This window comes from Hemiscyllium ocellatum, chromosome 13 (assembly GCF_020745735.1).
Source record: "Hemiscyllium ocellatum isolate sHemOce1 chromosome 13, sHemOce1.pat.X.cur, whole genome shotgun sequence".
Lineage (NCBI taxonomy): Eukaryota > Metazoa > Chordata > Chondrichthyes > Orectolobiformes > Hemiscylliidae > Hemiscyllium > Hemiscyllium ocellatum.
In genome coordinates this window covers 14480916-14503989 of record NC_083413.1, presented here as the reverse complement: position 1 = coordinate 14503989, position 23074 = coordinate 14480916, and the positions used below count along the sequence as shown (strand labels likewise).

General features: G+C 41.5%; 2 protein-coding genes across 6 annotated transcripts in view; one reads left to right on the top strand and one right to left on the bottom strand.

The window, feature by feature from the left end:
• The window catches only part of LOC132821781 (mediator of RNA polymerase II transcription subunit 12-like protein), a 604412-nt gene that overhangs the window by 297636 nt on the left and 283702 nt on the right, over positions 1–23074 (bottom strand). The window lies entirely within an intron of this gene.
• Positions 14218–15171, top strand: LOC132821650 (P2Y purinoceptor 14-like). The gene has a single exon (XM_060834362.1). It carries the CDS (start codon positions 14218–14220, stop codon positions 15169–15171), a length of 954 nt encoding a protein of 317 aa, XP_060690345.1.

Genomic DNA, 23074 nt, shown 5'->3' with positions numbered 1-23074 from the left:
ACAATTGCAAAACTGTTTCAAAATGGTGCTTTGAATAGAACATGTGGCAACATCATTCAGAATGACCATACAGGGAAATTTTACATTGACAAAGTTTTAATTTTCTCAGGAAACAAGAAGTTAACAAATCAAATTACTACTTAAGAGGGTAGTCATTTGTAATGTGAAACTTGTAATTTGGACATTTGAAGATTTTTCAAAGTCCCTCTGACCCAGGGAGAAGGGATCCATCACACAATCTAAATGAGCTCAAAAACTGCAGGAATTTATATAAAACACTTATCTCACTTATTAGATTAGAATCAATCTAAACATCAGGTCATAGACAGAGAACATAGGGGGCCAACACCTTCAACATATTGTCTAGCTATCACCCTTGTTAGCAGCTAACCTGAGAATGCAACTTTAAAAAGAAGGGTTTGGTGATTTACACATGAAAGAAGTGAAACTATCACTGTATTCTAACAGATGAAAGGCTTAACAGACAATCAATTTTTCAATGTATAATTTCAGTTACATCACACTGCAAAGTTTTGCTATAAATTCTGTGTTACGATCGAGCCCTCCACTAGCACCTGATGAAGGAGCGTCACTCTGAAAGCTAGTGTGCTTCCAATTAAACCTGTTGGACTATAACCTGGTGTTGAGTGATTTTTAACTATCTAAACAAGACAGCGTATTTCAACTATAAAGGTTTCTTATTAAATTTTTCAAGCTAGGGCTGGAGGCAGGGCAATTAATACCAAAGTCATTTTATAGTTGGGAACTTGAGTATTGCTGAACAAAGACACGATTTGTCAAAAGCTTTTCATCTCGCACTCAACAGGACATTTCACAAGATTCCCAATTCAGAGGGATTTCCAACGTTTATACTGTATGAGAGGAGTCTGAGGAGTATAAATGTTAGTTTTCTCCTTGAATTGGCTTTATTTCAAAATGTCTTTGAGAGCAAGACAAAAAAAACTTCTAAAAGCAACAAGGGCCTAGGTTCGATTTCACCCGAAGGCAACTATCTGTGTGGAGTTTGCACATTCTCCCCATGTCTGCGTGAGTTTCCTCCGGGTGCTCCAGCTTCCTCCCACAGTCCAAAGATGTGCAGGTCAGGTGGATTGGTCATGCTCAAATTGCCCAAAGTGTTCAGGAATGTGTAGGTTATGGGGTATTAATCAGGGGAAATGTAGAGTAATAGGGTAGGGGAATGGGTCTGGGTGGGATACCCTTCTGAGGGTCAGTGTGGACATGTTGGGCCAAAGGGCCTGTAGGGATTTTATGATTCTATGAAAAAGTGTCTTTTTTTGCAGCAATACTTCTATCCTTTTATTTGCCAGAGTACTGTTCCCCAGCTAACATATTTTCAAATGCTTTGTATTGTTATGGACGAAGTCAGACCCCTTCAAAATATTTTAAGAATGTAGGCCAAATCCTAACCTTTTCTTATTTCAGTGGCAAATGAAAAGTGTATGTTCCAGATTCCATGTGACTGGTCAAACTACTCGATGTTAATTACCAGATTTATCCTAGGCTACTCTGGGAAGCAAGAAAGGAGGTCGCTAAGCCACTGGCGAGGTTATTTCCTGCCTCACTCTCCACAGGAGTCATACCAGAGGATTGGAAGGAGGCGAATGTTGTTCCTCTTTTCAAGAAGGGTAATAGGGAAATCCCTGGCAATTACAGACCAGTCAATCTTGGTCATCCTGGGCCAAAGGGCCTGTTCAGTGCTGTACTTTTTTATGTTCTTAAACAAATTTATTAATCACTGTAGTTGAAATACAACCAAAGAAAGAGAAATTTAGAATAACTTAACTCTATTAGAAACTTAAAGTAATATAGATATGGTAACAGTTGCCAATTAACTGTTCCAATATAGTAACATCTTATAAACACAGCCCTTGGCAAAAAAAAAGGAAAATTCAGACACAGATTCTCACATGCAGTTCTCCAATCCAGGAGGAAACATCAAGAGAAAATTCAGAGAGAATAGCAGCCAAGAGACATTCACTGAAACTTCCAACTCTGTTCAGACCCCTGGAGCTTCTGATGCTACTCAGAAATCCTGGTCTGAGAGAGAGCTGGCCACAGGCTGTAAAAATAAGGCAAGGCCTCCCAAGCTGTTTACTAAAGTGCTCTTAATGAGCATTTCAGCCTTACAACTTCTCAAAAATAAAACAAATTAACTTCTTAAAGTGACAGCGTTGTCACAATATAAGTTGTAACACTGCACAATCCATTTTTGGTATCACCCGGATTCCAATGCTTCAAAGATAAAAAAAAAACTTAGGAAATTCAAGGGCTCTTTAATGATGTTGATTGCCTTTCTGAGACATTGAGAAGAGTAGATGGAGTCAGTGGATGGAAGGTTGGCTTGCCTGATGGTCTGGGCTGTGTTGAACACTATTATCTAGTGCCAATCTCCTGTTTCCTCCCCTCCTCCCCCATCTCCATCCATTTATTGCATTCTCAGCTACCTTTCCGCCCTCCATAAGACATCGGAGTGGAAGTAAGGCCATTCGGCCTGTCGAGTCCACTCCGCTATTCAATCATGGCTGATGGGCATTTCAACTCCACTTACCAGCATTCTCCCCGTAGCTCTTAATTCCTCAAGACAAGAATCTATCAATCTCTGCCTTGAAGACATTTAGCGTCCCGACCTCCACTGCACTCCGTGGCAATGAATTCCACAGGCCCACCACCCGCTGGCTGAAGAAATGTCTCCGCATTTCTGTTCTGAATTGACCCCCCTCTAATTCTAAGGCTTTGTCCACGGGTCCGAGTCTCCTCGCCTAATGGAAACAATTTCCTAACGTCCACCCTTTCCAAGCCATGTATTATCTTGTATGTCTCTATTAAGTCTCCCCTTAATCTTCTAAACTCCAATGAATACAATCCCAGGATCCTCAGCCATTCCAGGGATCATCCGTGTGAATCTCCGCTGGACACGTTCCAGTGCCAGTATGTCCTTCCTGAGGTGTGGGGACCAAAACTGGATACAGTACTCCAAATGGGGCCTAACCAGAGCTTTATAAAGTCTCAAGAGCACATCGCTGCTTTTATATTCCAACCCTCTTAAGATAAGTGACAACACTGCATTCGCTTTCTTAATCACGGACCCAACCTGCATGTTTACCTTTAGAGAATCCTCGACTAGCACTCTCAGATCCCTTTGTACTTTGACTTTACTAATTTTCTCACCATTTAGAAAGTAGTCTATGCTTTTATTCTTTTTTACAAAGTACAAGACCTCGCATTTGCTCACGTTGAATTCCATCAGCCCTTTCCTGGACCACTCTCCCAACCTGTCTAGATCCTTCTGTAGCCTCCCCACTTCCTCAGTACTACCTGCCTGGCCACCTAACTTCATATCATCTGCAAACTTCACTAGAATGCCCCCAGTCCCTTCATCCAAATCATTAATATATAATGCCAACAGCTGTGGCCCCAACACTGAACCCTGTGGGACACCGCTCGTCACCAACTGCCATTCTGAAAAAGAACCTTTTATCCCAACTCTCTGCCTTCTGTCAGACAGCCAATCCTCAATCCACCCCAGTTGCTCACCTCAAACACCATGGGCCCTCACCTTGCTCAGCAGCCTCCTGTGTGGCACCTTATCAAAGGCCTTGTGAAAGTCTAGATAGACCACATCCACTGGGTTTCCCTGGTCTAACCTACTTGTCACCTCTTCAAAGAATTCCAACAGGTTTGTCAGGCATGACCTCCCCTTACTAAATCCATGTTGACTTGTTCTAATCAGACTCTGCTCTTCTAAGAATTTAGAAACCTCATCCTTAATGATGGATTCTAGAATTTTACCAACAACCGAGGTTAGGCTAATTGGCCTATAATTTTCCATCTTTTGTCTTGATCCTGTCTTGAATAACGGGGTTACAACAGCCATCTTCCAATCATCCGGGACCTTTCCTGACTCCAGTAACTCTTGAAAGATCTCAACCAATGCCTCCGCTATTTCCTCAGCCACCTCTCACAGAACTCTAGGGTGTATCCAATCGGGGCCAGGAGATTTATCAATTTTAAGACTTTTTAAACTTTTCTAGCACTATCTCTTTTGTAATAGCAGCCACACTCAACTCAGCTCCCGACTCCCTTTAATTGTTGGGATATTACTCATGTCTTCCACTGTGAAGACTGACGCAAAGTACTTGTTAAGTTCTCCTGCTATTTCCTTATCTCCCATCACGAGGCTTCCTGCATCAGTTTGAAGTGGCCCAATGTTTACTTTTGCTAAGTTCACCCCTCAGCCACCAATGTACCAAGAAAAATAGCCCGAGCCTATTCAGACTCTCCCTATAGCTCAAACCCTCCAAACCTGGAAATATCCTTGTAAATCTTTTCTGAAGCCATGCAAGTTTCACGACATCTTTCCTATAGCAGGGAGACCAGAATTGCATGCTTATGGTACACTCAGCCAGAACTGTCTGACTTGCATACATACCCATTAATTCAATGGTTGTTAAGGTACAGCCCAATGATAAGGAATAGGCTGTGGCAAAGAACTCAGAAAAATAACCGCCCTTCAAAAATGAATTAACTTCAACAAATTATATAATATAGTCGATTAACAATATTAAAACTTTGTTGCTCCATATTTTTCAATGGCTATCAAGATGAAACTGATATCTGCTGTTTAACGTTTTCTGTTGGGGAAATCATGAAACAAAATTACAAAATTACCCAACAATCCTTGAAATGAAGGAATTATCAACAAGGTTTCAATTTTTTTTGTCTAATGCTATAACACAAATCAGAACCAATGCAAGTTAAATATAGCATCTGATTTTGGAAATAAAAAAGTAGAATTCACTTTGAACTATCCCATGCAACAAAGCGAGATCCCACACAATGAAAATACCTGCATGTAATCCCCCCCAGACATTGCACTTCACTTTCCCATTCAAGCAATTTCTCCATAGAGTCACACTTAGTCATAGCCTTTTAGGGGGTCAATTAGCATAGTTAGTTTGCAATGCAGAGTGAACCCAACATCTCAGGTTCAATTCCCACACTGGCTGAGGTCTTCATGAAGGTCACATCTTTTCAACCTCATCCATCACATCAGGTTAAACTCATTACCTCTATGGGAGAGCAGCTCTCATAGACTGCAATTTCCCAAGCAAGAGCAAGAGCAGCCCTATGATCCTCTGGCCGATGGTGACTCTACCTCATTATTGATTTTCGGTGGGATGCTACTCATGCCGCCCTACACATTAACAGTGCAGAGGTGGAATGAGTAGAGAATGTCACACTCCTGGGAGTGGTCATCCACAATAAGCTTTCTTGGACTCTTCATGTGGATGCACTGGTTACAAAAGCCCAACAATGTCTCTTCTTCCTCGGATAGCTGGGGAAATTTGACATGACGGTGAATACCCTTGCCAATTTTTATAGGTGCGCCATCGAGAGCATTCTGTCTGGATGTATCACTCCCTGGTATGGCAACTGTACCATTCAAGATTGGACACAGTTACAGAGAGTGGTGAACTCTGCCTGGACAGTCACAAAGGCCACCCTCCCATCTACAGAATCCATCTACCAGGCCCGCTGTCAAGGAAAGGCCACTAGCTTTCTGAAAGATTCATCCCAACCTGGCAATGTTTTTCTACAACCTCGACCATCGGGGAGAAGATACAGAAGCCTGAACACATGCACCAGCTGGTTTCGAAACAGTTCCTACCCTACTGTTGTTAGAATACTGAATAGACTCACAAACCCTTAACATTCGCCTGTACCTGTATTTTGTTTTTGCTGCTGTTTACCTATTATTTACTATCTATGCTACTTAACTCTGTGATCTGTCTGTATTGCTCGCAAGACAAAGCTTTTCACGGTGTCTCGGTATACGTGACAATAAATTCAATTCAATTCCATTCCATTCAATACCTTTCCAAGGACTTTACACGAAGTAAACAGCCATCACCTGAATGACACATTCCTGCAGAAGCCTTTAAGACTGGTCTTAAAGTCTTGATGCCTTATGTTCCCTAAAGACTCCTTTAACGAATATCATTGAAAAGCCTGGTTGATTAGTACAACACTGATTAGTAACAGCAGTAAGATATCATGTTCACAATCCACGCTGAAACCCTTCTGCTTGTGTCTGTACGTTCACTTCCATCCAGTGCTTCCAGATCAAGGATCAACATGCTAAATGACTATCTACTCAAGAATATCACAACGAGTCCATTTACAACTAAAGAAACCTCTTAAGTGTGCTTTTCAAAAATCTGAAATCCAACTCCAGATCCCACAGACATTTTCAAGAAATTACACCTAGTCTTTCCAGCTTTCAGGTCAAAGATCATCACAGCTGCCATTAGTCCATGGACATGGATAGCTTCAGAAGTCTGCACATGCACAAACAATACGTGAGCAGTGAATGATTTGACAGAATCTTCCAATTCCTCTTGCCTTAAAAAAAAACCTTTCATAATTACCACTAAACATCTCACTAGACCTGAAGCACTAATTTTTCACTTCTGGAATGACAAATTTCTCCAACACAATAAAAAAAAATTAGTGCTCTCTTTTAATCTTAATCCAGTCATAATAATTTATTTCTTTCAGTGGAATTTAGAATAAAATCAGTTTTAAGATATGTACGGAAAGCACAGCAATAACAATGATAGATTTTTAATCTACATGAAATATGCAAAAATCAGATGGGTAAAGATTATATCAACGAGACACTCCTAGAATGTTTACAGGGTATTGAAATATGTTCAGAATTGTTTATAATGGGTTTAATATTTCTGTAGTAGGTCATCTAACATCTCCGTTAATTAAATCCACCTTATGCTTTGGTGTCTGACATTAGCTTTCACAGCTGTTTATCTAAGGTGTAGTCTGATAATAGTAGGAATAGAGAAGTTGGAATCAGAAAGAGTGGTGCTGGAAAATCACAGCAGGAATTCCTGATCAAGGGCTTATGTCCAAAACATCGACTCTCCTGCTCCCCGGATGCTGCCTGACCTGCTGTGCTTTTCCAGCACCATATTTTTTAACTCTGAACTCCGGCACCTGCAGTCCTCACTTTCTCCCAGAACAAGTAGGGAAGTTTAGCAGCATGGTTGAGCAATGTAGGAGTCTGTAGATCTCCATAAATAATCAGAAACATAGACAGTAGGAGCAGGAGTGGGCCATTCAACCCTTTTGAGCATGTTACAACATTCATTTTGATCAGGGTTGATCACCCAAAATCTGAAATCCAACCATAGATAGGCTGTTCCTGCTATTCCCCATCATCCTTTGACCTCTTTAGCCCCAATCACTACTTCCAACACCTTGAAATCACTGGCCTCAACTCTATTCTGTGGTAGCAAATTCCACAGTTTTATCACACTCCGAGTGAAGACATTTCCCCTCATCTCAGTCCTACACAATGACCCTGTATCTTTCAATTGTGACCCGTGGTTCAGGACACCCCCACCATCAGGAACACCCTTCCTGCATCCACCCTGTCTAGTCCGGTTAGAATTTTCAATGTTTTTAAGAGGTTCCCCCTCATTCTTATGAACTGCAATGAATACAATTCTAATCAATTCAACCTCTCCTCATATGTCAGCCCTGCCATCCCAGAAAATCACTCTGGTAAACTTTTCCTGCACTCCTTCCACAACAAGGACACCCTGAGATAAGGGGAATAAAACTGCACAATATTCCAGGTGTGGTCTCACCAAGGCCCTGTATCAGGTAAAAAAAAAAGAGAGGACAGAGAAGGAAAACAAATTAGAAAGGGTGCATTCAATATCACACTGGGTATCAAAAAAAGAGTAGAAAAGGATAGGAAACAAAAACTGAATCAAGAAGGAGATAAAAATGACAAAGTAAAGTGACACTTTTAAAATCTCCAACAGGAATTAAAATTTGAAAGAACGAGACCACACGCTTTATTTTATTGGCAAAGATATCGCTTTGCAGTCATTAATGTTCACTACATCATCGAAAGCACACTTAAATCAGAATAAATAAGTCTGGAATGAAGAGGTAAATCTTAGCTCATATCCACCACAAAGTTATGACATCTTACATCATTTACCACATTCAAAGGCAAGGCAGACAGTGCGATACGACCTTCATAAAGCTCAAACTAGAGGGGCACAATTCAGACAGCAACATTCAGGCAGCTGTGTTGAACCCTGTGTATGCCCCATAATTGTCACTGCTGTAACATCGGTTCACGTATCACTGGATATTAATCGAATGGTAAAATGTTGCAACGTTGCTGATTCTACAGATTGAAAACAGGAAAGAGTGATCTCCTCAAACATATCAGAGCTGTCTCATGAACCAAAGGTCAAATGACACTGCTTGCTGCATGAAATAAATATAAGATCTTCAAACTACATGCTCAGACAGCTCCAGCAGGTTTGGGTTAATTTGTACATGTTAGAATCCTTCAAAAATACTCAGAAGGATAATCAGGGAAAGAACCACAGCCTGAAGGTAATTCCGGTAAGTGTTTGCTTTCAAGTCTATTGTAACATTTTGTTCAATAGTAGTTGTCCGTTCATTGAATTGTCATGTCCACCACAGGCTACTGCAAAGAAAAACCCATGATTATATAGGTCCCAGAAGGTCAGCGTGGACAATCAAATATAAATTAAAATTATGTTTAATAAAGGACAATGTGCAAACAGAAAATTGAGAACTGCGCCAGGTTTGTAGAAACATCAGTCTGTCAGCTTCTAAAAGGGAAATTCAGAATTGTTGATACGTATTCTTGACACAATCAACAAAATATTTCTTACTGAACATGTAAACAATTCCATAATTCTGAGCTGGCTACAACTAATGTCTATGAATAGTCAAAAACATATTGCACAGTGGCATTGATTAAGATAAGCATTAACACAAGGAAGAATCAACATCTGATAAACAAACTGCTGGTTTCACTGAAGCTACAAAGAGAATAAAGTATTGCAATTCTAGGAAACAGGGCAAAGCATGAATATGGATAAAGCACAAGGCAGGTACGCAGGCTCTCGTTCGGTATGTTATGGTTCAAACATGATTGTGGTATTCATTCTTTGAGCTCTGTTTGTCTCTTAGTTAGTCTTACAAGGACCATGGGCTCTTCTGCTAACAGCATTGGGTAAGTGAGGCACAATGTGATGTAATGTTACATAAGCTTTCAAATGACTTCGGGAGAAGAGTGGGGGATGTGAAGAAATAAAGAAAGAGAAGTGGACAAGGTTGCCGCTTTTGAGAATTAGCTAACATCCTGCAAGAAACACATGAGATGGAAGTAGTAAACTGGCAGTAATAACAGGGGGAAGAAAAACAGTTGGAAATGAAGTATAGCCTGTGGCCAATGCAGGCTCCAATGTTCTCTCCGAGTAACCACAAAGATGCAGTTCATATCATGCACGTCACCCTTCTTAAATACTCAATGACACCACACAAAGAAAATTTAAAAGTTTCAGCCACTTACTTAAGCACCAACCCTCCCCAAAATAAAATCACAGACGTTGTTGGCAGGTACTACAATATGAGTGAAGACTGACAGAAAGCAGCCTTCAGTTGGAATGATGAAAAAAAACTCAGCTGGCAAACACTTTTGATCATGGATTCACATCACCTTTTTGTCCCTCACATTACACAGCTCCTGTCACAACCCCTTGGGGGTGCCATATTGGCAATCAAGCCCCCACTATTCCCAGAGTTGTTACAAAATTTAAAACTTTTAATCAAAGAATACTGAATTCCCCAATATACCCATCTTTTTAGACTCAAGTTGACTACATTTTTGGACTTAACAAGAATTGCATTTTTAAAATTCATTCATTGAATGTGAGTATTGGTGGTTAGGCAGCATTTATTTACCATCCCTAGAGGGCAATTAAATGTCAACCATATTGCTATAGATCTGGAGTCACATTAGATTAGATTAGATTACTTACAGTGTAGAAACAGGCCCTTCGGCCCAACAAGTCCACACCGACCCGCCGAAGCGCAACCCACCCATATCCCTACATTTGCCCCTTACCTAACACTATGGGCAATTTAGCATGGCCAATTCACCTGACCCGCACATCTTTGGACTGTGGGAGGAAACCGGAGCACCCGGAGGAAACCCACGCAGACACGGGGAGAATGTGCAAACTCCACACAGTCGGTCGCTTGAGTCGGGAATTGAACCCGGGTCTCAGGCGCTGTGAGGCAGCAGTGCTAACCACTGTGCCACCGTGCCGCCCACATGTAGGCCAGACCAGTGTTGTGGAGTTGAAGGTGTGTACTATACCTTTAAGAGTGAGTGCAAGTTGAAAAGCTGGCAAGCACCTGTCATATGACTGAGTGCAGGCACAGAGTGTGCTGGATAATTTGAAGATGTAACATTTAAGATGTAGCTCAGGCAAATGAGTGGTTTTTGCAACCATTCGAATTCAACCAGTTTAAGTTATGCCCAAACATACAAAAACCCAATAAAATTTCAATTTTATTTGTTGTAATGTTGTCAAAACAATGAGATGATCTGATGTTTTGGGATACAAAAAATTTTGAACAGTTAGCCAGAGAAAAAGCACCTTCTGCCATCGAATGACTGCTATTCAAAAACATGCTCTCTGAAAGGTACCTTTCTCATGAAACATCTTTGCAGTAGAAGACGGAAGATGACCCAGGGAAAATCTACACAGGAGGATCGATACCGCTGGCTGGTTTTGAAAACTGACTTACTGTAAACTTAATAGGGGCTTTATCGGATTAGTATTTTGTTTTCGGGTGGGAGGTAGATAAACCGTTAAGACAAAGGTGGCTGACAGTTGTAGATAGTTGTTTAATGTTCTCTTTTGGAGTTAAAGCGTAACGTAGTTATATTTTCTTTAAATAGTGGCATTTGTTTAGTTCTCTGTCACTCATACTTTAACAGATCATGAGGCGAGGTGAGATTTTCTGTGTGTTTGGTTCAATTAGCAGAAGGGTTTACCCCGTGACGTAACACTGGGTAAGGATGGCAGGCTCCTTTCTTTAAGGGCTTTAGTGAAGAAGGTGGGTTTTTCTGACAATTGATAATGTTTGGTCATCATTAGACTATTGATTCCAGATTTTTTTTTAAATTGAATTCAAATTGAAGCCGGGTCCCCAGAACATGTTCTGGATCTCCAGATTAACAGTCCATGGTAATATTACCAGGCCATCATCTTCCCTTATATTATTACAAATAGATTCTCACTACAGTTTAAAACCTACGAGCTGTCATTATATAGTTATGCTAGTTAAAACTCTGATCATCTTGCCAAGCTACAACACGCAAACATAGAGACACTCTCTAAATGAACTGTTGGTGTGATGGCGGGTGGGAAAAACTGGGAAGGCAACTCAATAGTTTGCTGAGTTGGTCATTTTTGGTTTGTCAAGACTGCTAAACAGACACAGACAGATAGATCCAAACTAAAAGTCGATGTTATGGGTGGAAAGAAATCCAGCAAGTTAGTTCAATGGTCCCTGTCCACAGGGTTTGCCGAGATGGTTCTTTTTGGTTTGTTAGGACTTGCTGCCCCTTGATCGTCCTTCCCCCCCACCAGGTACTTTCACGACCTCGCATGAGACACAAAGTGACTTGTTCACTTCTTACAAAGTTGGTTTTTCAAAACAATTCTCAAGATAACTCCACACACACCTTCCAACAATTTATTCTCCATAACATCAATGTTTATTGGACGACCAAGTGTGCATGCATATGGAAGGCATCACAAAAATTGCATAGATTTCATCACCCACACCAAAAGTTTCCTGATTTCCACTGTGCCCATGTTGCTGCCAATGTTCCCTCTAACCCATGCAGTCTGAGAACCTGCACATGCCACTGGCTTGCCAACGCATTGGGTTCATGTTTTGGAAGTCAGCTGTCCTTAAATATTCAGATACCAGCCTCAGTCACCGTAACAAGGGCAGAACGCCCCTGGTGCTCACCTTCCACCCTACCAACCTTCGCATAAACCAAATCATCCACCGACATTTCCGCCACCTCCAAAAAGACCCAGGGATATATTTCCCTCCTCACCTTCCGCAAAGACCATTCCCTCCGTGACAACCTGGTCAGGTCCACACCCCCCTACAACCCATCCTCCCATCCTGGCACCTTCCCCTGTCACCACAGGAATTGCAAAACCTGCACCCACACTTCCTCACTCACCTCCATCCAAGGCCCTAAACGAGCCTTCCATATCCGAAGTTTTACCTGCACATCCACCAATATCATTTATTGTATTCGTTGCTCCTGATGTGGTCTCCTCTACATTGGGGAGACTGGACGCTTCCTAGCAGAGCACTTTAGGGAACATCACCGGGACACCCGCACCAATCAACTACGCCGCCCTGTGGCCCAACATTTCAACTCCCCCTCCCACTCTGCCGAGGACATGGAGGTCCTGGACCTCCTTCACCGCCGCTCCCTCACCACCAGATGTCTGGAGGAAGAATGCCTCATCTTCCGCCTCGGAACACTTCAACCCCAGGGCATCAGTATGGACTTCACCAGTTTCCTCATTTCCCCTTCCCCCAAGTTCCAAACTTCCAGCTCAGCACTGTCCCCATCACTTGTCCTACCTGCCTATCTTCTTTTCCACCTATCCATTCCACCCTCCTCCCTGACCTATCACCTTAACCCCCACCCCCACCCTCCTCGAGCTTATCTCTCCACCCTTCAGGCTCTCTGCCTTTATTCCTGATGGAGGGCTTTTGCCCGAAACATCGATTTTACTGCTCGTTGGATGCTGCCTGAACTGCTGTGCTCTTCCAGCACCACTGATCCAGAATCTGGTTTCCAGCATCTGCAGTCATTGTTTTTACCTTTTACTCAGTCACCTTTCAATCATATTACCATAACAGTAACTGGATCATACTCATTGCTTTGAACAGATTGTGAAATGGTAAGAATGTTGAACTCTCGATAAGAATAGAATGGCCAGGGTGAATACTTCAGATGTATTTAAAGGAAAGCTACACAAACATTCGAGGGAGAAATGCTGTGATGGTAAATTTTAAATTCAATTCAATTCAATTCTTTGTCATGTGTAAGTGAAAACGAGGCACAGTGAAAAGCTTTGTCTTGCGAGCAATACAGGCATATCACAGAGTTAAGTAGCATAGATAGTAAATAATAGGTAAACAGCAGCAAAAACAAAAACACAGGTACAGGCAAATGTTAAGAGTTTGTGAGTCCATTCAGTATTCTAACTACAGTAGGGTAGAAACTGTTATGAAACTGGCTGGTACATGTGTTCAGGCTTCTGTACCTTCTCCCCAATGTAGAGGTTGTAGAAAAACATTGCCAGGATATGATGGACCTTTAAGAATGCTGGTGGCCTTTGACAGTGGGCCTGGTAGATGGATTCTACAGATGGGAGGTTGGCCTTTGAGATTGTTTGGACCCAGTTCACCACTCTCTGTAACCGTCTCCGATCTTGAATGGTACAGTTGCCATACCAGGGAGTGATACATCCAGACAGAATGCTCTCAATAGCGCACCTATCGAAGTTGGCAAGGGTATTCACCATCATGCCAAATCTTCTCAGCTGCCTGAGGAAGAGGAGACATTATTGGGCCTTTGTAACCAGTGCGTTCACATGAAGAGGAGTCAAAGAAAGCTTGTTGTGGATGACCACTCCCAGGAGCTCGACACTCTCCACTTGTTCCGCCTCTGTGCTGTTACTGTGTAGGGGGGCATGAGTAACATCCTGTTGAAAGTCAATAATGAGTTCCTTGGTTTTGTCGGCATTGAGAGCTAGGTTGTTCTCAGTACACCATTTTTCCAGGTCTTCCACCTCCCATCTGTAGTCTGTTTCTTCGCCATCTGAGACTCGACCAACTATGGTGGTGTCATCAGCAAACTTGTAAATGGCATTAGTCTGATATTTGGTGGCACAGTCATGGGTATACAGTGAGTACAGTAGGGGGCTGAGTACACACCTCTAGGAGGCTCCAGTGTTGAGCTTTAGTGCGGATGAAATATTGTCCCCAATCTCCACTGATTGTGGCCTGTGGGTCAGGAAACTGAGGATCCAGTTGCAGAGAGTGGGGCTTAGTCTGAGATCACTAAGTTTAGTAATCAGTCTTTAGTATGTAGAACAGGAAACATGGGAGGAGGTTAAGCACTATCACCAGCATGAACACGTCCAAAAATCTTGTTGCTATGTTATACATTCTATGTGACAAAGTATTAACCTTGTAATTGTCTTCCCCTAGAAATACACAGAAATGAACATGAGTGCAGATTTCCTCAACAGCACTGACTGCAAAACCTTGCGGAACCCAACAGTGCCAATGGAGGTCCTTCCAGTTTTGTATTTCTTTGTTTTTGTTGGAGGCTTATTGCTGAACACACTGGCTGCCTGGATCTTCTGTCACATACCAAGTCATTCCAGCTTTGTCGTTTATCTCAAGAACATCGTCACCGCTGATCTGCTAATGACCATGACACTGCCTTTCAAAATCCTGTCTGACTCACACCTTGGGCCCTGGCAGTTGCAAGCAATCGCGTGTCGTTACACTCTCGTCATCTTCTACAACTGCATGTACCTGAGCATCATATTCCTCGGCCTCATCAGCTTTGACAGGTACCTAAAGATAGTGCGCCCCATGAGAAACCTGACTGTGCAAAAGGTCTCCTTTGCCAAGTGTGTCAGTGTGGGTTGCTGGGTATTTATGACAGGCTTTGCACTGCCAAATGTCATTCTGACAAACCACATCCTCACAAAGGATGACGCCGCACGGTGCTACAGGTCGAAAAGTGAGCTGGGTAAAGCCTGGCATCATTCTACAATTTTAAAATGCCAAGTTATTTTCTGGATCACCTTTGTGCTCCTCATTATCTGTTATTCAGCCATCTTAAACAAGATATACTGGTCCGATCAGAAAGTGCAAAAGGACTCCAGCAACGTCAAAGAGAGAGTAAATCGTAACATTTTCAGCATCATGGCGGTCTTCATCATCTGCTTTGTACCTTATCAAATTATCAGACTTCCTTATGATCAGGGTCGAAAGAACAAAATAAACTGTACAGCATTCAACAGGCTGTACTATGCAAAGGAAGCATCACAGCTGCTTTGTGCATTTAACGTTTGCCTCGATCCAGTCATCTACTTCCTGCTGTGCAAGTCATTCACTAAGATACTGTTTAGGAAGAACAAAAAGAAGCTTCAGAAGGCTTCTTCCTGATGTGAGAAGCAGAATACTACTGTCAACTAAATATCCATTTGATCACCCAGTCCCAACAAAACCCGATCCCTGAGCTGTCACACATAATGACAAATGCCTTCATTTCTTCAGCAAAGCTTTTTATGGCCAAGGACCTGACAAATTCAACCATGAGCCTTTGAAGTTGAAAGGTGAAGTAGTTTCTGAGGTAAACTCATGCCCAAATCCTTAAATCTGTGTCATCCAGTGGGAACAGATTTTTCCTTCTTCTACCTTATCCAGACATGTCTAGAATTGAATTAATGAGCTGTATTGTCACAAGTACTTACATACACGAATACAGTGAAAAGGTTGCAAGTCATCACTTATAGCACCATCTTAGGTACAAAGATACCTAAATACAGATTCTGGAATATAAGTTCTTAGAGAAAAAAGAAAAATAAAGAAATAAAAGGTTCTTTATTACAACCATCAAAACTACAAAATAACAATAGTCAATTAAAAACAAAGTTTTGTAATCTTCTAAACTTTCCGCATCGTCTCCCTTGCTTCTAGCAGAACAAGATAACTTTTCCAATCCAAACTTGTGACTAAAATCCCTCATGCCTGGAACTATTCTTGTAAATCCCTTTGAACAGCCTGAATGACCCCTACTACTTCCTAAAGTGCAAAAATCTGAATTGGCCTACATATTTAAAATAAAACTAAAAACATCATTGGAATTGCAAATGTTAAAGCAAAGACATTGTACTAAATACAAAGTCAAGCCCATTGGTTAGAATTCAGCTGGGACTTCTGCACGCAACAATGGAAATCCAAACATCATGGTCATGAACCAAAGTGCAATAGAGGATAACAACTTATAATTTAAAATCATAACTATTTGTTTAAATTACAACAAAAGGGGAAATAGGATTTTGGACAAGTTTCAAGATTTTAAAAGAGGATGGATTATTCCTACTTTTTGCCAAAACTTCATTAAGAAGGAGGAGTCACAATGCTGTGGATGCTGGAGAGCTGAAGTAAAAATGAAATGCACTGGAGAAACCTGGCAGATTTTCACAGTTCCAAAAGCACAGTTCTATCAGACTCAAAACATTAAACCTATTCTTCTCAGCCGGACTGGCAGCAGCTGTGAGGAGGTCTGTCAGCACCTTCTGGTTAACAATGTAGACCCGGGTTAATCACAAGAACGAAAAGGGACATTTTCACTGAGTGTACAGCCATTTCAAATTCTCGATACCTGAAATCCTCAGATAGCATTTGTTAAGAACAAAGAAAACATTTGGGTGTTTAACCCTTTCTTAGCTGTCAGATATTGAGAGACCTGCTGCCTGTTTCTCAAAGGTTTCACTATTTAGTTTCAGTTTTCCAGCCTCTGTTTCTATGGTTTCTGTTCATTTAAAAGCTTCATTAAGACGTGGCCAGCTCAGAGCCTATCACAAGCAGAATTCCAAAATTATAAAAGTCTTCCAAGTGTGTTCAGGCTACAGCTAATGTTTCTCATCAAGGAGACTGAAAATGTATTGTCTTGGTCTTTGAATATCTCTTCACTGCATAAAAATGATTTGTATTAAAAAAGAATCTTCAAATATTCAGTGCTTCTCATGAATAAATGATTACTTCAAACTTCAATTTTCATCAGGGATCAGAAATAGGAAAAAGGTACAAGTTTGATGCTTTGCTCAAGTGCCTGTTAAGATGATTTTACAAGTTTGACACACTTTTATATCCCAGCTCTCAATAATGACACTCAGGAAATATTGGTGTAATTCACTATGAGACGATTGTTGCCCAAACAAGTGGACAATAATCAGGAAATTCTGAATCTCAGTGAGAATCACCTGAGATTGATTCCTGTAGTGGGAATGCAGGCCCACCCCCAGTTCATAAGTGAAGTATAAAAAACGTGGCAATCATGATATTTCCCCCACCTCACGACTCAATCTTTTTGATAGCTCGTTGTCCGTGACCAACAATGCTACTTCCTGGACCAAGCCTCACAGCTTTTTTCACTCAAACAACCTATAATTGTCAGTATTGATTAAGCTATCTTGTCTTGTCACAATTTTCTTTCCTACATACACAAAAAATGAAGACAATACAACCCTAAATGAAGCATTTCTCCTCCTTCATCTTTCTTGACTGATCCCATTCGTAACCCACCAATCATCACTCAATAAATAGCACTTTCACCATTAATAAATGGTAGCAAATTAAAGGCCTGTGGAAGCATAAATCCTAGGTTGGCAGTTTTTGAGGGTGTACTGTCTTTTCAAGTTACCAACTTCGTGGATGAAATGTTAAATCAAGATCTTCTCTACTTCCTTGGTCTTTTTACTCACGACAGGACTTATTGACGATGCCCCTGAGCCAATATTATTTATTCGGTTGTTAGATACTATAGAACTTAAGACTTGTTGAAATAACACTTCATTTTTGAAAGTTTCTCATCTTGCCTTTATTGTGTACATATACACTGCATCAACCGAACAAAATATGTATTTTTTGTTTGGTTTCTCAGACTCAGTCTGACTGAAGTTAACCAGAGCTCGTCACTTAACTATCAGTCATCACCAAACTGGTACATTGTCTGTTGTAACACCTCTGCCAAATACGTTAGCCATAAACGGGTTCTTCTTATATACAGAATAAACTTATTGTTCTTCTTTATATTGGTATTTTTAAGGAAATAAAATTCAAGAAAGCCACTTTTTACAGCAATTTATCCTTTACTCAAGATCACTAAAACAAAGGTCAGACATCATACGACACAAGGCATCACAAAGCTGGTTCCTTTTCTCAAGGATAGTATGTCCTTGGTTTGTTTCAGAGGGGTCATAAATGCTTCCGGTGCCAATTAGACTGGTTTGGTACAGAGATTAAAGGGAACTGACAGGTCTTTCTATTTATATGTAAACAGATGAGACTTCAGGCCAAAGCGGTCATGTTTTAGAAGTGACCTGTATAATGAAAGGGGAGTGGGTCGGCTCTCTAGCTGAGCAGTTCAGTCCAGAACCAGTTAGGAGTTCAACAGCAAGCTGCATGGAAACTCTCTCTCTTTCTGCCATTCTAACTTCAATCTGTAAGCATCTGTTCCATTTTGTAACTGTGTTTTAAGGGGGTTTGCTTATTGGGATTGTTGTGTACATTCGGAACAGCATAATTACGTCAGACTGAGTTCTGTAGGGGTTCTTTATTCTGTTCTTTGTATTTCTTTGTCTAAGTTTGTGAATATATTCCTGTCCATTTTAAAACCTAGTAGTCAACCCAGCTAGCTTACTCCAAGTAATTCTCACTGTACACTTACAAAAACAAATTGCAAAGTTATGGCCTGGGTTGCCTACTCAAGAAGATTTTGAGTGGTCTGACCTAGTGCATAACAGAAGTTATAGTCCAAGACATTAATTTGAAATCACAAGTTTGCGAATCACTGCCTCTTCATTATGTGAATTGAAAGGAAGCACTAAGGCACAGAATTTATAATCAGAGAGATCAAACAATCAAGGTGGCACTGTGGCTCAGTGGTTAGCACTGCTGCCTCAGAGCACTAGGGACCTGGGTTCGATTCCAGCCTCGGGCAACTGTTTATGTGGATTAGATTAGATTAGATTAGACTTACAGTGTGGAAACAGGCCCTTCGGCCCAACAAGTCCACACCGACCCTCCGAAGCGAAACCCACCCATACCCCTACATTTACCCCTTACCTAACACTACGGGCAATTTAGCATGGCCAATTCACCTGACCCGCACATCTTTGGACTGTGGGAGGAAACCGGAGCACCCAGAGGAAACCCACGCAGACACGGGGAGAACGTGCAAACTCCACACAGTCAGTCGCCTGAGTCGGGAATTGAACCCGGGTCTCAGGCGCTGTGAGGCAGCAGTGCTAACCACTGTGCCACCGTGCCGCCCAAAATTTGGAGTTTGCACATTCTCCCCATGTCTGCAAGGATTTCCTCCGGTGCTGTGGTTTGCCTCCCACGATCTAAAGATGTGCAGGTTAGGTGAAACGGCCATATTAAATTGCCTGTAATGTTCAGGGATGTGTAGATTAGGTGCATTGTTCAGGGTAAATACAGGGTAACCGAGTCTGGATGGGTTACTCTTTGGAGGGATCCTATGGACTTGTCAGGCTAAACGGCCTGTTTCCACACTGTAGGGATTCTATGATTCTATCACACAAATGATGTGAGTGGAGCGGTGTCAGGCTGAATGATAGGTCTCTGCAGGTGCTCCAAAGTGTCAGTTGGTGTGAGTAAAGTACAGCAACTGAAAAAAGCAGGTGAAGGGATGACCTATACTCCGATTAATTGAGGCAGAGAGATAATTATAAAACATTAAAAATAAAGGTAATGTTGGAGACAAACCAAATGACTAATAAGATGATAGGTATAAGAGTTGCATGCTGAGAGTCTAACCCAAGGAACAAGTAATCCAAAATTATATACACTAATTAAAGGAGAGAGATCATGACAAGTCATCATGGTGGTTCAGTCAAAACAAGACAGCAAGAAAGATTTTACAGATCCAGGACAGTATGGTGGGGTTACATGTAGTGCACATGAACCCAAGGTCATGGTTGAGGCCATTTTCATGGGTATGGAACTTGGCTATCAGTATCTGTTTGGCAATTCTGCATTGTTGCGTATCTCGAAGGCCACTTTGGAGGATGCTTACCCACAGATCAGAAGCTGAATGTCCTTCACCGATGTAGTGTTCCCCAACTGGGAGGGTTCATTTGTTTTATCTTCCGATTGGATTGTAAATTCTGTGCCTGAGTGCTTCTCTTCACTTCTGATGCCTGGGCAGCAGTCGAAGATCTTGCCATTTCAAATTAACCTGTTGGACCTTAACCTGGTGTATGACTTCTGACCTTGTTCACCCCAGTCCAACACTGGCACTTCCTCATCACGACTAAAAACAGATTACCTGGCCATTATTATAATGTAGAAGATTACTGTACATAAACTGACTGCCACATTCCCTGCATTGCAACAGTGACTATATCGTAAAGGTACTTTATTGGCTGTTACAGAATACCTCGAGCGTACAAATCTGTTACTTAGCCTCAGTGACAAGTTTCAATGACTGGACAAACAAAAAAATCTTATAAGAAATTTAGGAATAATCCTTCCGTAACTAATGCTTTTTTCTCGAGTTGCATTCCTAGAAATTAACAAGCAGTCTACTAAGTTTTACATCTGCAAAGCATATTGACACCATTTTTTTTACTCTTAATCCGAAGGTAACATTGGTAAAGGAGCCAAAGGCTACATTATTACTGTGAGCACTCAGCACCAAAGGAGTAGCCCTTTAACTCAAATCAGCTTAGCTGCATATTCCACACAGCATCAATGCCAATTTCACCAGTTTCCTCATCTCTCCTCCCTACACCTCTTCCCAGATACAACCCTTCAACTCACCACCACCTTCTTCTACTATCCTACCCGTCCATCTTTCTTCCCATTTATCCACTCCATCCTCCCCTCCAATCTGTCACCATCACCCCCGACCCGCATCTATCACCTTCCCAACTACCTCACCCTACCCACAATCTCCTACTTTTCTCTCAGCCCCCTCCCCCCGCCACATTCCTGATGAAGGGCTTATGTCCAAAACATTGATTCTCCTGCTCCTCGGATGCTGAATGACCTGCTGCGCTTTTCCGACAACACACACTCGACTCTGATCTCCAGAGTCTGCAGTCCTCACTTTCTCCTGCATGGTCAAGTAAGTGCTGGTCCTACAGCAAGAGAGTCCGGGGAATGAGTATCAAAGGACAGAGAGATTTGTATCAGTTTTCATTAGACATCATAGAAGTAACAACCTACTACAAATCAGGAATTTAAAGGGAGAGAGGAACTCAAGAAAGTTACAATTATTAGGAAAGCAGTATTGAGGAAACTTTTGGAACTGCAACCGACTCGGGACAAGAGGCTTGGTGCAGAGGGTGCGAAAAGAATTAGCAGTGAAATCAATGATGCATCTGTCTTAAGTTTACAAAACTCATAATTCAGGGAGGAGTCCTTTGGATGAGAAAAATAGCTATTGTAACTCATTTATTTAAAAAGGTAGAAAGGCAGAAAGCAGGAAATCAAAGGCGAGATAGCCTAATGTCTGTCATAGGGAAAATGTTAGAAGCTATTGTTAAAAATGTTCTAGCGGGTCACTTGGATAAGTTCAAGGTAACCAGGTCGAACCAACATAGCCTTCTCAAAGGAAAATTATGTTTAATTAACTGATTGGATTCTTTGAAGTAGCTTATATTGTAAATAAGAGGGAACTAGTGGATGCATTATACTTAGATTTCCAGAAATCATTTGAGTGCTACAATAAAGGTTATTGTGGAAAATAAAAGCTCATGGTGTAGGGAGTAACATAGGTGGTGTGGATAGAAGATTAGCTGGTTGACAGATGCAGTCAGTAGGAATGCAGTCAGTAAGCTTTTGAAGTTGGCAGAATGTCACGAGTGGTGTCCATAGGGGTCACTGGAATCTCAACTCTTTACAATTTATACAAATGATTTCAATTAAGCTATAGATGGTAGATAATCTTCCAATAACACAAAGCCAACTAGAAAAATGTGCTGTGAAGACATAAGAATCTCCCTTTAAAAAGGGTTATAATATAGGTTAGGTGAGGGAGCAAAGATCTGGGATATGGTTTGTATGCTGCTTCAGCAAGTAATCTGGAAAGCTAATAAATTGTTGTTCTTTTTGTAAGGGGAACTGAATGGAAGAGTAGGGAGATTATCCTTCAATTATACAGGGTACTGGCCAGACCTCATCTGGAGGACTGTGTACAGTGCAGGCCACCGTACATATAGAAGGATGGTGGTGCATTGGAAGCAGTCCAGAGAAGGTTTACTGGACTAACACCTGGAATGAGCAGATTGCCATATAAGGAAATGCTAGACAGGTTAGGCCCTGGATCATTTGGAGTTTAAGAGACTCGGAGGTGACTTCATTGAAACATACAAGATCCTGAGGGGACTTGACCGGATAGATGTGGAAAGGATGCTTCCTCTCATGGAAGAATCTAGAAATCAGGGTCATAGTTCAGAAAGGAGGTGTTTACTAATTAAATCAAAGAAGAAGAAACATTTTTGTCTCTCAAAGGATTGAGAATCTCTAAAATTCCCTTCCTCAAAAGGCAGTCAACGGAGAACCTTTATATATTTTAAAAACAGAGATAGATAGATTCTTGATCACCAAGGGGATGAAAAAGTATCAGGGGTGTGCTGAAATGTAGAGCTGAGGTTAAAATCAGATCAGCCATGATCTACTGAATGGGATGGCAGGCTTGAAGGGTTGAGTGGCCTATTCCTGTTCCTTGTTAGAGGGTCATAGAGTCATACAGACCCTTCGGTCTATCCAGTCCATGCCGACCATTACTCCAAACTAAACTAGTCCCATCTGCCTGCACTTGGCCCATATTCCTCTAAACACTTCTTATTCATGCACTTATCTAAAATGTCTTTTTAACGTTCTAACTGTACCTACATACACCACTTCCTCTGGTAGTTAATGCCACATACAAGCCATCCACTGTGTAAAGAAAAGAAGTTGCCTCTCCTGTCTTTTATAAATCCTTCTCTCACCTTAAAAATATTCCCGCTAGTCTTGAAATCCCCAATCCTACGGAAAAGACACCTGTCATTCACCTTATCTATACCACTCACGATTTTAGAAATCTTTATTCAGGTCACCTCTCAACCTCCTATGCTTCAGTGAAAAAAGTTCCAACCACTCCATCATTCAAACCCTCCGTTCCCAGCAACATCCTGGTAAATCTTTTCTGAACCCTTTTCAGTTTAATAATATCCTGCCTATAACAGGGTGACTGGAACTGGACACAGTATTCCAGAAGAGACTTCACTAATGTCTTGTACAACCTCAACATGACATCCCATCTTCTATA

Bases quoted from the DNA above. Each gene is read 5' to 3' on its own strand.
- LOC132821650 (XM_060834362.1), top strand. From the start codon at position 14,218: ATGAGTGCAGATTTCCTCAACAGCACTGACTGCAAAACCTTGCGGAAC.